The sequence below is a fragment of the Dicentrarchus labrax genome, unplaced genomic scaffold (genome assembly GCF_905237075.1).
Source record: "Dicentrarchus labrax unplaced genomic scaffold, dlabrax2021, whole genome shotgun sequence".
In the NCBI taxonomy this organism is placed as follows: Eukaryota; Metazoa; Chordata; class Actinopteri; family Moronidae; genus Dicentrarchus; species Dicentrarchus labrax.
The window spans coordinates 17,679,742-17,693,969 of record NW_026136718.1 but is presented as its reverse complement, the minus strand read 5'-3'; the positions used below and the strand labels follow the sequence as shown (position 1 = coordinate 17,693,969).

The window sequence follows — 14,228 nt, the reverse complement described above, 5'->3', positions numbered from 1 at the left end:
CGATTTCAAAATAGTACCAAACATTTAAATAAGAATAAAACACTGCAAGTCCTGTGAAGTAAGTCATTTCCCCCTGCGATTATTATATTAGTATTTCTGATTACTGAATGAGCCTCAGGACATTTCAACCAGTCTACAGTAACAGGAGTGTGTAAGAGGAGCAGGATATATTGCACACAATAAGAGTTTACTCTTTTTTAATTTAGTCCCAGTAATGTAGAAGTAGGCAATATATGGTGGTGCAGTTGTTGGTAAAACACCCTCTTTTACACAAGCACAGCAAATTAACTGGGGGAAAAAAGAGGAAGTTTTCCACAGCAAGAAATGAGATAGAAACCAAACCATGCTGAGATTTTTATTCAAGTCTCAACTTAGTGATAGAAATGCTTTACCAATTTACATAGCACTAAAAACACCTGTTGTATGCATATGACAGGAAAATGGCAAAATAGGCTGCAGCTACATGAGATCTCAATAGCTTTTAAGGGCAGTTTTCAATCTGTACAGTTATTCCATTTATTATGCAAGTTACTGAAAGCGGACACTATGGGGAGACGAGAGTGCAAGGTGTTTTAACTCCACAGCAATTAATTTTTTAGACAAAACTCTAGATGCAAATATTTGCAAACAAGGCTATAAAAAGTCAGTGGACCTCTGTTGGAAAACAGTTTTAAGTGATTCAATTAATGGCTTTACATTTCAGACTGGATTAACTGGATCAAGACCAGATAATTAAAAAAATACTTAACATAAAAGACTCACAAATAGTACTTTACCACTCTCACATTGCCATACACACAGACAAAAAGGCCTTTGTGATGTTTTGTAGGCTTTATAAAAAAATGAAGCCAACCGACGCAAGCACGGGTTGCACAAAAATTAGCGAAAAAATTAACGTCATGGCTCCATTTCCCCACAAGGATCATCAAAGTTACATCTCATACTACCCCAGCCTATATTCCGGTTAGAAGTGCTAAAAATGTAATCATTGAATATACATACGGTATGAAAGACCAAAGAAAGAGTTCATGTGGTAGAAAGAACAAAGCAGCCAGGAACAGGGGGTACAGGGTGAGGATCCAGGACGGGCCGAGTGTCGTATAAAAGGAAAAGTACATTTCAGAAAACAAAAGGAGGGGGGGCTCGCACGGCGCCACAAACTATCACACTAATAAGCTTTCCTTTTTCTTGTGATAAATAATGGACCAAACGGGTTGAGCAACAGGGGCCTTCTGGTTTGAGATCATTATAGTACAAAATGTCCAAAACATCAACATTGACGTAACAGATAGTGTAGGAAATGCTGGGTGTGTGTTGCAATGTTGTTGGGCCAGGGGCACTGTATGACGTCAAACAAAGAGGCCACCATCTTTAGCACTTGGTCCACTGCAGTGGTGGTTAAGGGTCTTTCAGCTTTCTACAGCAGGCGGTTCCGTCTCTGCAGAGATGGCGTTGTCTGCTTCTTCGTACGTGTGAGTGTGTTGTTCAGCAGGGCTTTCTGGGCTCCGTCTAAAAAGAAAGCACATTATCAGTCACAACGGCTACTGTGCTTAAATTACAATATATTAAACAGGGAGGATGATGCTCACATAAGTGTAGATGTACAATGGTTCTCTTCGCTTAAACTTAAAAATGTTTGATTGACCCTGAAGCCAAGATCTGCTCTTACATCCTCACTGCTGCCTGTGCCAACTGATAATGTACATTGTCACACATGGGATGTTCACCTGTTCGGACTTGAAGCAGTATCATCATTATTCTCCTCCGGGGCAGGTGATTTTGGTTTTTCTTCTACCTCCATGTCATCTGCTTTCTGTTGTGAATCCCCATTCACTGGAGTGGAGTCTAGAAAATGCAAATTTAGATGAATATAAGAAAATGAAATTGTGGTAATGTAGAACTCAGATGGAGGCGAGATGGATGTGTGTGTGCTTTTTTAATTTTTTTAAACCTGTGTTTTGTGTCTCCTCATTATCTTCTGGTTCCTTGTCGTCCGTTTTAGGTTTAGCTGGCGGCTCCCCCTTGCCCACAAAGCGGAGTTTTAACTTGTTGTAGACATCAGTAGCTTTTTCCATGACTGCAGTGCTGGCTTTATACCGCCGAATCTATATTGTCCATAACAGGAAAAAAGGGAGATGAAAGAAGTTAAGAATGGAGAAGATAATATAATGAAACAAATGTAGTACAGCCCTGATTATTAAACCCCAATTTGCAACACCTTTTTCTTGTCAAACACTCAGGCAATACACCATATTTGTTTCACTGCAGTGGTGGTATCTTTTAAATGCACATTTGAGTGAATTATAAATATAAAGTTAATCACTAAAAGTAGATAAGAAACCACATTTTTAGGTAGAGTTATTCAAATAAAGAGTACAGTAAATTAGACATGACAAACTACAGTACTGCTGTTTCTACTTACATTTCCTCATGTCAAGGAGAAGCAGCATTAAGCAGTGGATTAGAGTATTTGAATATCCAACATCATCAATACAATGGAAAACCCTACTTATTCAAGTGTAACAGTTTCAATACAGACACCATGTCATGTATATTCTTTCCATTATTTTAACAATGTGGGTTATATCTTAATGCAAATTGACTTGCAAACATAAAAAACTTCATCTACATTATTATAGCAAACAACTATGTACTATGTAAAGTTATAGCGGCGTCATGGTGTCTACGCAGCCTCTGTGGTTTAGTCTGCTCTGTGTGCAGCTGAGCAGAGCAACTGAAACCGCTGTTTCTCTCATGTCAGTGAATTTATTTCAACCAAAGCAGAGTTGGTGATTGTTGGAACAGTGAAAAGACTAACAAAGAGAGTCTTAGTGGTTGTTATTTTGTTTCTGTTCACGCTGAATGAAGTTATGACATTATAATGATATGCAAGGTAAAATTCCTTTTTTTTGTCTCTGGAGTCTGGTGGCGAGTGATAGTGATATTATGGCTGTTTCTGGTTAAACAAAAGGTCTGTGTAGGGATCCTTTCCTTAATGTTTTCAGACACTTACAACAACAATCTGAGCCTGTCAGTGGCAACAACAAGCACTTTAACTGGACGTATGAGCGGATTTGTCTGTAAGGATTAACGTTAGTTTATGTTGCGGCCATTGCAGCCTTTTCACATCGAACTCGTTGAATTAAAGTTTTATTTAGACCAAACCACCGTTGGTTTAATTCGTTTCTGTCCTGTCGTTTTGGTCTGAGAGGCTGGTCTTTTAGTGCGACACCCAGTAGTATGGGTGAACTTGGTATAACCTTTAAGGACACTCAAACAATAGACAGTAAATGCACCTTTTTCAGTGTGGCAATGACTTCAGCGTTCTTATGGAGGATCTGGCTGGTGACGGGCACGGCGTCAAGTTCTTCCAGGGCTTGTAGACACCGCTCTATGTCCTAAGAACAATTACATTCAAAACATTACATTTTCATGCAGGCATGAAAACACACAGAAAGAAGTGAACGTGTATTTAACCCAGATCCTATAGACGTCACTTACTGGGTTGTCCACTTTGAGTGCAAACTTTATATCTGTGTGGAGCTTTTGTAGCTTTTCTTCTGGTGATGGCTCTGCATTTGGACACACAAAGTAACACTTAATATGTTGTACTGAATTACTACTTTCCCTCTCACAGAAGAAAGGAACATAATAGATCTTTGTGTGAATCTACCTGTTGCACAGTTTCTGTCTATGCAAATAAGTGTAACTGTATGAGAGACTGACCCTTTTTCTTTTCAACTTTCTTCTCTGGCGGCCTCTCTGGTTTGCGTTTGGGTTTTTCAGGCTTGGACCTGAAAGAGAGACAGAGGGGAAACTCTGTGATCTGTGTACATTAAATTTTAATGAAGTTCTCCTAATGAGGTTTGCATACTATAGTCTGTTCCCCAGTGTGCATTCACCTCGCTCTGGACTTCTCCTCTGACCGTCTGGCTTTCTTCTCTTTTAGCTCTTTCTCCTTTCTTTCTTTTTTCTCCTTCTCTTTCTTTATTCTTGCCTTCTTCTGGTTGTCGGGCTTCTTGGATTTCTTTACCTTTTGATGGGAAAGGCACAAGATGTTGCATGTGTCAATAACACCTAGACAAAATATAACATATCATTTAGGTGATTAACATTTTTTTTAAGTAAGCAACTGTACATCAGATGGCGGTGGAGAATCAGAATCAGAGGGAGCGGGAATTGGCGGTGGAGGAGGTTTCTTGGATTTCTTCAGTGGGTGATCATCTACACCTTCGTCCGAGCTGCTGCTGCTCCTCTCACTGTCACTCCCTTTTTTACCCTTATCTTTGTCTTTCTTCTTTTTCTCATCTTCCTCCTTCTCTCTCTCGCGTAGCCTGCGGAGCTCCTCTGCCTCCTCCTTTTTCCGGCGCTCCTCCAGCTCTCGTCTGCGTTCCTCGTCTCGTTTCTTCCATTCACTGATGTGGTCGGTTTCACTGTCACTGCGGAAAAAAGAAAAACAGAGCTCCCTTTTACAACAAGTTGGTGTGTACCTCACGCTAGTATGTTTAATAAGTGGTGCATAAACAGGAAAAGAGTCCTCAGAGCAGCCTGACCTGTCGCTGTCAGAGGACGATGAAGCTGCTCGTTTTGCGGGGGCGGTGGCGGGTTTGGGTTTCCGTGCACGAGGCTTTGGTGCAGGCTTTTCTGTGGAAGGGAAAAAATAAACAGTGAGCACATTTACATAAGCAAAAAGAGGGGCGTAAAATCTTTTAGTCCTTAACTATCAAACAACATTCATCTCTAGAATTTTGGATGAAGCAGAAATATAATCTATCTTAAACAAGACTGAACCCACACCTTTCTTGCGTGCCTGTGGGCCCTTCCGGGGAGGCGGATCTGAGTCTGATTCAGACTTTGAGCCAGACTGGGATTCAGAGCCGGACAGAGCTGGCCGGGGCTTCTCGTCCTCCGAGTCGCTGTCCGCCACTTTCTTATCCGACCCTGATCCAGAGTTTGACTCTGAGTCAGAAGATGCCTTCTGCAACATCAAAGAGAAAAGAGGATTTGGAGATAAAGGAAGAAATCACAAACTGTCAAAATACTTTTAGAATGAAACGGGGCTGATGGTTCACCTTTTTCTTCCCTCTGCCTCCAGCTTTCTTTCCACCTCGTCCACCAGATTTCTTCTCTGGGGTAAAATCCTGGTCACTGTTCTTGCCAGAGTCAGACTCTGAAGGTGTGGGTTCTGATTCAGAGGGGGATCCGCTCTCCTCTACATCCCGGTCGCTGGACGAGCCTCGAGCCTTTTTGGGAGGGGGAGGCCGCTAAAATAGAAACATGCAAATAGAAAAATGGCAGCTATAGTTGTAATTGCAGCTCTTTTTCATATGCAGCTGGTTGCTTCAGCCAAACAATCTGACCTGTCAAACTCACATTAATCATGGCTCATTATTGCTTCTGTCATTGCTATGGCAACTCCTGATATAAAAAAGGAAGTTACCAGTAATTAGTGGTCTTTTTTTTTTTTTATTACCTTCTGTTTTCATTCTTATATAAGCAGACAAATTCTTAGTACATATCCAAGTGTTACTAATTGTTATGATAAGTCGTGGTTGGCACTTGGGTACGTATTGTGCCAAATACCCGTGATTGTGACCAAGAATGCCCTTTTCTATAAAGCTCAATAACACAGTTATAGTGTGGGCTGATAAGTTAATGAGTTAGTACTGAATCACTGAATCACTGAATACACGGTTTAGTTTAAGGAGTGATGCATTTCAACTAACAGTACAATTAAACATCAATTACCTTAGCAGGTGGTGGCTTTCGCTTCACTCCAGGACCACCTCCACCTCCTCCTCCTCCTCCTCCCCCTCCTCCTCCTCTTCCTCCTTGGTCTTCACTCCCAGAATCTGATTCGACCTCACTTCCAAAGTCTGGTTTATGAGGCACCGGGACTTCTTCCTCGTCCTCATCTTCATCACTTCCTCCTCCGGCATTGTTCCCCTCGCTGTCAGAAGAGCTGGCTGGCTGCAGGCAAACCGTGAGAAGAAGATTATTACAAATGTCTCACTTAAACACACTGCAGTCTTCAAGGTCTGTCAAAAAAAAGCAATTTTTTTGAAGAGAATTATGACTTTTTGTCTTTCCTTGACAGTTTGCCTTTGACAGGGAAATGACTCATGGAGATGCAGTAAAGTTCCCTGGTCATAAATGAACAGTAGATGTTACAGTATGCCTCACTCCTTAAACTGCTGGGCACCAGGACACCTTAGTCTGAACTGCAGCATTTTAATCGAAAGACAAGGCAAGTTAATGTGTATAGCAGCTTTAAACAACCAGACATTTCAAAGTCCTTCAGAGCTTACCACCTAGCAGAGACGAGTATGTGAGTAAAACAATGGGAGTAAAAATGACAGACACTAGGATTATGAGCATGACTGTTGAAGTTAAAACAACTTCCAGTCATATCTTGTAAAGTATGAGGAATGGTGGGTTATGGAGTTATTCAGGATTTCTGAGATTAGGAAAAACTTACTACAGGCGGGGCGCTGTAGGAGGCATGTGGATTGTTCTGGATCTCCCATAAACCTTCATTGAATCCCTTTCTTTTGTTGGGCTTTCCATAGCGTTCGCTGTACTTTTCATAGGCAAAAAGGTCCTTTGGCGCAAGGAATGCTCTGTGAAACGGAGAGATAGAAAGAACACAATGTGAAGAACTTAACGACTTAACTCAAATAAACCCCTCCAATGTTATCATTAAACAACAGGTTGTTTGACATTAAGGATGCTTTACACTGATTCAAGACTTTAGAACAGCAGACTGTGCCACCTAGTGATGGATTAATATACTGCAGGTGCCATCTTGTCAAACAGATGGTGTCTGTTGCCAGATCAGACATATCAACACATCTCTCAAAAAACATACTGCACACTCAAAGTGACACGAGTCAACAGTGAACCTTGAGAGAATAAAGCTTAACAAAGGAGACTAATGTGCAGTGGTGTGGGATAAAAGCAGTGATTCGTGTTTTTTTGTCTCACACCATTGCTCTCACAGAGGATATCATCAACAAACAGATGAGTCAAGGGCCTAAATTTAAAACTGGAACAGCCAATTCAACTGTGCATGACAAAAAAAGCATCTGCACTACAGACAATTTTGTAATTTAATTCCCTCCTTTCAAATGGCTGAAAACACAAAATGCATTTACATTCATTGGAGTTTAAACAAGTCTGTGTGCATACCAGTAACTCCTTTCTCTAACAGCTGACAACACAGTACTGTACTCACGTTTCATGTGTCCCAAAGAAGAAGATTGGGATTTTATTAGGAGGTGGCTTCACTGCCCCATCAGCCACATCTTCAATCTGTAAACAAAGCAAGACCTTCAAGTAAAAAAAAAAAAAAAAAAAGTGGCAAATAAAACATTTCACAGTGACTAAAAAATGATGGCACCATGTATTTGATGCTGATAAAAACATTACGGATGTATTTTTTAGCTAATTAAAGAATTGCATGGTTATCTAGTGCATAATACACAGCTGTTGTTGTTGGGTTTTTGTTGTTTTTTTTTACACTAAACAAGAGGGCTTCTTCTCTAGAAAAACTACAGTGATCTCTACATCTCTGTTTAAAATATTACAACGTTAGCTTTCGATGCTGCACGTCTCCACGCAGATTAACGTTAGGCCAACAGCATCTCATGTAAATTATGCCGCTTGCAGCTCGTACACTGACTGTGGGCCTGAGACTCAGCCTTGTCAGCCCAGCAAGAAATATAAGTTATGTATGTGTGCGATAGGTATCCATGTTAGACAGTGTCGAGGAGACACAGAGAACCTTCTACAGCGTCCCATACAGAGCAGCTCATCCCCTCCGCCCCTCCGGCTGCTGCTAACGTTACTTGCTTACCCTGGCTGGCCAGTGGGGGTACCCCTTCATTTTAGCGAAGACCAGGTCTCCGGGCTGGAAGTTGTGTGGCATTGTCCCGCTCCTCTATGCAGCCTGGATTTAAAAAGTATTCAGCTGCGTAGCCTCTCTGTGTCTCTCTTCGTTTGCTTTTTTTTCAGGTCGACACGAAACCTGGAAACGATGGGGTTAGCTAGCAAGCTAACAGTATACTAACGTTACCGCGAGAAGAGACCGCGGAGGGAAGTTAGCTGCCACACGCGGAGCACTTCCGGTGAGGAACGGCTCGAGGTTTTCAAAATAAACTACCTTCTGCTTGACATAAAAACATGGTGGTGAAATGACAATTAAAAGCAATTACATGACAATGCATGAGATTTATTCACAATATAGAGACAATATATCACAAAATGACACAAAAGTTGTTAAAAACCCAGTTCAATTATACATTTTAGGACACTAATAGCTTGATAGTTATTATGATGCTCCTAAACTAAACACACATTGGACACACTTTCTTCCAGAATAAGTAAAGCAGTATAGAGCACACAGAGCTTGTTACTTGAGGAGTCACATATCTCAGCATTCAAATACCTTAAAGACTGATTTGCAAAGTAAATCCAGCAATGTACTAAATTACCATGCACTCATTGTACAGTACACTGATTACATAGATAATGAGAATATAGTCCTTATTTTTAGTTTGGTGTCTATCCTCAAGGTATATTTAAGGAAAGTCACCCATTGTACAATCTCTCTCTCTCTGGCATGAAACAGACAACTAAAACAAATGATTATACATACATATAGTAAAAAGCAATCACAATAATAATAAATATAAATTGCATTTTAGTTGTTAAATAGTGCCTACATTGGACAAACTGTCCTCAGTTGGGTGTACAGTACGGTCCGGGTACAGTATAAACTTCCATATGGTCCAGTGTCATTACAAACATTACACAAACATTGTGCACTATACATTACATTCAAGCAGTAGAAATGCTTTCAGGCGTTACTGACTTATTTTTATTTTCCCAATAACTTTTTCTTAGTAATAAATAATAAAAATAGTAAAAAAAAATAGGGTGTGTAATAATACAGAACCTGAACACAACTTTTCAAGACATTGCAGATAGTGAAGATAAATATTTCATCATAAAAACGTCAAATCTATATTTCTTTTAGGCCTGTTGGATAAATTAAATGTGCAACCTTTTTTTTAAATAACTAAATTATGTAAATTTGCTGACTTTTATTCTACAAAGTAAATTATCCCTTTGTTGCCATAGCGGAAACAAAATCGTGCAACGTTGTGAGACGCTTCACCGATCCGGATGAGACAGTCTGATCGATACGACAACCACGCCGGAAGTCCCGCCTCTCTCGCCACGCCATTGGCTGTCTTACGATCAGTTTCCTCTTTACCCAATGACAGGTTACAATGTGGAAAGCTACCCTGACCTCCCCCCGGATTCACCTCTAATGAGAAGCCATGTTTCGGTCTCTGAGAACCGTCCGGCGGTTAAACTGCAACCTCCTGACTTTCCAAAGACTCAACGTCAACTCTAAAGTCCTCCTCTGCACGTCCAGAATGGCCAGTTCAGACTACAGGCTGGAGCGGGACACGTTTGGTGAGCTCAAGGTCCCGGCTGACAAGTACTACGGCGCCCAGACTGTCAGATCCACTATGAACTTCAAAATTGGGGGACCGAGTGAGAGAATGCCAATCCAAGTGATCAAGGCCTTCGGGATCCTGAAGAGGGCGGCCGCTGAGGTTAACAAGGAGTACGGCCTCGACCCAAAGATAGCAGACGCGATAGTCCAGGCTGCAGATGAGGTTTCAGCTGGTAAACTGGACGATCATTTCCCTCTGGTGGTGTGGCAGACTGGATCTGGGACTCAAAGCAACATGAACGTCAACGAGGTGATCAGCAACAGAGCTATTGAGATCATGGGAGGTAAACTGGGCTCCAAGGATCCTGTCCACCCCAATGATCATGTGAACAAGAGTCAGAGCTCCAATGACACCTTCCCCACCGCCATGCACATCGCTGCAGCCACAGAGGTCCACCACGTCCTGCTGCCCGGCCTCCAGACTCTGCACGACGCTCTGGCTGCCAAGTCTGAAGAGTTCAAAGACATCATCAAAATCGGACGCACGCACACCCAGGATGCTGTCCCGCTCTCCCTGGGGCAGGAGTTCAGTGCCTACGTGCAGCAGGTGAAGTACAGCATTGAGAGAGTGAAGGCCGCCATGCCCAGGGTGTATGAGCTGGCAGCCGGAGGCACAGCAGTGGGTACGGGACTCAACACCCGCATTGGGTTTGCTGAGAAGGTAGCCTCCACTGTGGCCTCCCTCACAGGCCTGCCCTTTGTGACGGCTCCCAACAAGTTTGAAGCCCTGGCGGCCCACGATGCTCTTGTGGAGCTGAGCGGAGCACTGAACACGGTGGCTGTCAGCATGATGAAGATCGCCAACGACATCCGCTTCTTGGGGTCAGGACCACGCTCCGGCCTGGGAGAGCTCATCCTACCAGAGAACGAACCAGGAAGCAGCATCATGCCCGGCAAGGTGAACCCCACCCAGTGCGAGGCCATGACCATGGTCGCAGCCCAGGTGATGGGGAACCATGTCGCGGTCACCATCGGAGGCAGCAACGGACACTTTGAGCTCAACGTCTTCAAGCCCATGATGATCAAGAACGTGCTGAACTCGGCTCTGCTGCTCGGCGACGCGTCCGTCTCCTTCACCAACAACTGCGTGGTGGGCATCCAGGCCAACACGGAGAGGATCAACAAGCTCATGAACGAGTCCCTCATGTTGGTCACCGCACTCAACCCGCACATCGGCTACGACAAAGCGGCCACCATCGCCAAGACGGCTCACAAGAAGGGCTCCACGCTGAAGGCCGTGGCCGTGGAGCTGGGCTACCTGACCGAGGAGCAGTTTGACCAGTGGGTGAAGCCCAGTGAGATGCTGGGGCCAAAGTGAACTCTGACAACACACAGGAAACACTACAAAACAAAGAATAAATACCTTTTTCTAATGTAAGAAAAGAGTAAATGAAAGCAGTTGGACTTTATGAACAAAACATCTCCTGAATCCTGAACATCTCGTCTCTTAATAAGAGAGAGAGAGAGCATCCTTTGCTGTTGTTTGATGCAGCCTCTTACTCTCACTGTTTTGCATACTGGTAATGAATAAATTACACCGTTGTACGCTTCTGTCAGCGGTGTTACAACAGTAAATCCACCCATTTGTTTAAAACCACAGGTTCAAACAATATAGTAGTATAGTTGCACCTGTTGCTCAACATCACAAGCATTTTTAAACATCAATACAGCAGTTTTTTTCTGTTGGAGTAAAATTTGTGTATTTCTCTACCAACTTTTTGTTTTTGGTATTTAAAGTCTTAAATACTTCAGGGCAGTTAATTTATTCCCACCGTGCCATCCCAAATGATTCAACGTGCACTGCTGTACTCTGTGTGTTCTGGTTTACAGTATGTGTGCCATTTGTGCAGCGTTACAGTTCAATTAAATGTGTATTCATTAAAGATTAAGTATATTCTGACTTGTGATATTTCCTTCTTCATAATTTATATTGTTAACACACACACACACACACACACAGGTGCTTTCACACGCTCTGTGATCAGATCACAAGGATGAATGTAACGTATGATTAAGAAACACAGAAGATACGTGTTTACTCAAATCCTTTATTGTATAGACGTGGAATTACAACAAAAGAATGCCAATTGAACACATTTTAATAGTTAATATATAAAGCTAGCAAATAAATGTCAAAAAAGTGATGTACAAGCGGTGAAGAAAACAATAAAATGAACATTTGCTCCTCTTCTATTTGGTCCAGCTGACCTTAGGAATATCATAATGCTCAGTCAGGTTGTCCAGGTGGCGATTGAAATCCTGCAAACAAGCAGAAGATAATTCATTTTTGCTGACATTTAAACAGCAACGTGAATTCTACAGACATAAATGCATGTTTCATTTTTTAAATATTTAGATATATTGATCAGCAAAAATACTTGACTTTAAATAAATGTGCTGTTTTACAGTTGAATTAACGAGTCGGACTGAACGCTGCTATGCCAGGTCTGACATGACTTACCTCCACTCTGAGTTTGTGTGTCTTTGATGCTTTGTTCAAGATTCTCTCCATTTGCTTTAAAGGGAAGAGAGAGAGAGAAAAACTTAATGCAAACAATAATATATAATATCATTGTCACTGTAAGGACATCACTACCATAATACTTCTAAGCAATGACAACATTCAAAACACCCCAAACTCAAGAAAACACGAGTACTGGACTTGATGTTATTTTTAAAGGTCAGTGACAGCAGCTGCAGTTAACAACAATATCACCTGTTAGCCATAAATCACGTGATAAAGCTGCCTTAACGCTATCAAATTGCGTCCACTGCAACACAATCATGTCTGCAGGGTTTTTTTGTTTCTGGGCAGTAGAAATGTTAATCAGCTTACCCTCAAAGTAAAGAAAAGACACTGTGCTCATGTTATGGTCTTTCACTATGTGTATTCTCCACAGTACAATATGTTGCAATATGCACTGCGGACTTTGTCCTTTGAGTAGAAAAGGACTGATAAACATTGTCAGTATGATGATGTGAAGACTAATAAACTGAGACTATGAAACAATATTAACTACACCGCTGATGACGTTTATTTTAAAACCATTCCAGCGTAGGGTTACTTCTTCTGTGCTAAGATTTGAACTGAACACAGTTGGCATCTCTCTCCGTGGTTTTTCAAATATAATCAGCACTAGAACAAGAAAGCTCAAAACAGTGCACAAGTTAATAACCTGCAACCCACACATGGACAATTTGGTGTTTCTGTTGCACTGCCATGTCTCTGCCTCAATTCCTTGACCAATCACAGCAGCTCTTTAACTTACCCTTTTCTCTTGCATCTTGTCAAAAGCAATTTGTGCCGGCGTCCTTTTGTCAACGTATGCTTTCTTGGATTTCACCTCCTCATCGTTTTGATTGGTCGCGACCTGCTCCAGGCGATGCTTGCTCTCTTTATCCTTCTTCTTCTTCCTAAAAACAGACATGTAAACAGTCAGATAGTTGATTGGTGGCTTGCCAGGCCAACCACTCCCATCGACAGTCAAGCAAAAAGAAAGAAAGAGGCACACACAAGTACAGACACGTGATCAAATGTTCTGGAGAGTCACAGGAATGACAAATTGATGATTATCATGTGACCTTATGTGTGTGTGGTTTCCAAGACATTTCTTCATCCTATTGAATAATGTGCTATTACCTATACCTATTTATTTATGTTTTACACTTTACACTACCATGGACTGTCTTTGAAATTGCGTATATCATGTAACACCATGCTGTGTAGTATTTTTTTAAACTTTATATAGAAAATAGTTATTTAATACATGAACAACAGTAAGTATACCAAACATTACATTATAAACTACTACTGCATATTTCATAATATAAAGGGGAAAAACTTTAGGAGTCTGCTAAACAATTGAAGTACATTTGAAATTATATTTTATTTATAAAAGTATAAAAGGATTGTAATCTTTTAAGCTTTAAGTTACATCAGTTTGTAGATATAATATTTAGCTAAAATATAAATCAAGTGAATTATCCCAATTTCATCTGCAGAGAAATTGGGATTGTTAAACACAAGTAAATATGTCAATCTTTGAAAAATTTGAAAAGGTAGTTCTGTAAATTAAACCAAAAAGAAGTGATCTATATGATATAAGGTTACATGTTACACGTTTTACAGTTATTATTATAGTTAACCTAAAGTTATCAAGCTAATGTTTTGTAGCACTCAATAATGTCAACAGTAAGTGTAGCTGAAGATGAGATCAGTGGTTTCCACCCATACTGTCAATGTTTCCACCGTACAATGCTATTTTCATGATACATTTCCCCACTGTAGTCACACAATCACAGTTTTATTATTAATTACTTTACCTTAACACTGTTTTTCTCTATTAGCAAACAAGCTAACGATAGCCTAGCCTGAATACCAGACGCTTTCTTTTAACCAGTTGCGACTCTCTCTTCTTGTATTTTATCAATTTAAACACCCCGTCTCTTTAAAAACATTCCCAAATACAACAAGACTTACTTTTTGGCGGCTGAAACAGCCCCTACACCTTTTAATTTGAGGGCACTCTTCTGGGCCGCGGCGTACTCGGACATTTTCGAGAAGCTTCCTGTCGTTCTTCTTCTGCTTTGTTATTATGTCAACCGGAAGCAGACACAGCGGTGCTGCCCCCTGTCGGGTTGAGGTGGTAGGACGCGGCCTGCAATGGGTCCTCCCGTCCAGATAGGGGCAGTAAATCATTTC

General features: G+C 41.4%; 3 protein-coding genes across 4 annotated transcripts; 1 reads left to right on the top strand and 2 right to left on the bottom strand.

Moving 5' to 3' along the window:
- Positions 1-341: 341 nt before the first annotated feature.
- Positions 342-8,097, bottom strand: hdgfl2 (HDGF like 2). 2 transcript variants are annotated; one of them, XM_051378010.1, is made up of 15 exons: positions 7,856-8,097; positions 7,235-7,329; positions 6,479-6,620; positions 5,749-5,970; positions 5,073-5,264; positions 4,798-4,978; positions 4,554-4,644; positions 4,139-4,439; positions 3,903-4,033; positions 3,727-3,794; positions 3,502-3,572; positions 3,297-3,398; positions 1,952-2,105; positions 1,728-1,845; positions 342-1,509 (listed from the first exon to the last, which is right to left on the bottom strand). In XM_051378010.1, exons 1-15 carry the CDS (start codon positions 7,925-7,927, stop codon positions 1,410-1,412), a joined length of 2,040 nt encoding a protein of 679 aa, XP_051233970.1. In that variant the 5' UTR covers positions 7,928-8,097; the 3' UTR covers positions 342-1,409. The 2 variants fall into 2 exon arrangements, with proteins under 2 accessions (XP_051233970.1, XP_051233971.1); XM_051378011.1 differs by having other exon boundaries at positions 7,235-7,311; positions 7,856-8,096.
- Positions 8,098-9,281: 1,184 nt separating this feature from the next.
- On the top strand, positions 9,282-11,426 carry fh (fumarate hydratase). The gene has a single exon (XM_051378012.1). It carries the CDS (start codon positions 9,345-9,347, stop codon positions 10,842-10,844), a length of 1,500 nt encoding a protein of 499 aa, XP_051233972.1. The 5' UTR covers positions 9,282-9,344; the 3' UTR covers positions 10,845-11,426.
- A 134-nt stretch (positions 11,427-11,560) lies between these two features.
- Positions 11,561-14,175, bottom strand: fam32a (family with sequence similarity 32 member A). The gene is made up of 4 exons (XM_051378015.1): positions 14,007-14,175; positions 12,796-12,940; positions 11,988-12,041; positions 11,561-11,785 (listed from the first exon to the last, which is right to left on the bottom strand). The coding sequence occupies exons 1-4, from the start codon at positions 14,078-14,080 to the stop codon at positions 11,717-11,719; spliced, it is 342 nt and encodes a 113-aa protein (XP_051233975.1). The 5' UTR covers positions 14,081-14,175; the 3' UTR covers positions 11,561-11,716.
- Between the last annotated feature and the right edge of the window lie 53 nt (positions 14,176-14,228).

Excerpts from the sequence above, each read along its gene's own strand:
- fh (XM_051378012.1), top strand. The coding sequence starts at position 9,345 with ATGTTTCGGTCTCTGAGAACCGTCCGGCGGTTAAACTGCAACCTCCTG.
- hdgfl2 (XM_051378010.1), bottom strand. The coding sequence starts at position 7,927 with ATGCCACACAACTTCCAGCCCGGAGACCTGGTCTTCGCTAAAATGAAG. Across the intron at positions 7,330-7,855 it reads ACCCCCACTGGCCAGCCAGG|GTCTTGCTTTGTTTACAGAT; the intron begins GTAAGCAAGTAA and ends TTTTACTTGAAG. Across the intron at positions 5,265-5,748 it reads GAAAGCCACCACCTGCTAAG|CGGCCTCCCCCTCCCAAAAA; the intron begins GTAATTGATGTT and ends TTTCTATTTTAG.
- fam32a (XM_051378015.1), bottom strand. The coding sequence starts at position 14,080 with ATGTCCGAGTACGCCGCGGCCCAGAAGAGTGCCCTCAAATTAAAAGGT. Across the intron at positions 12,042-12,795 it reads ACAAGATGCAAGAGAAAAGG|CAAATGGAGAGAATCTTGAA; the intron begins GTAAGTTAAAGA and ends TTCCCTTTAAAG. Across the intron at positions 11,786-11,987 it reads CACACAAACTCAGAGTGGAG|GATTTCAATCGCCACCTGGA; the intron begins GTAAGTCATGTC and ends GCTTGTTTGCAG.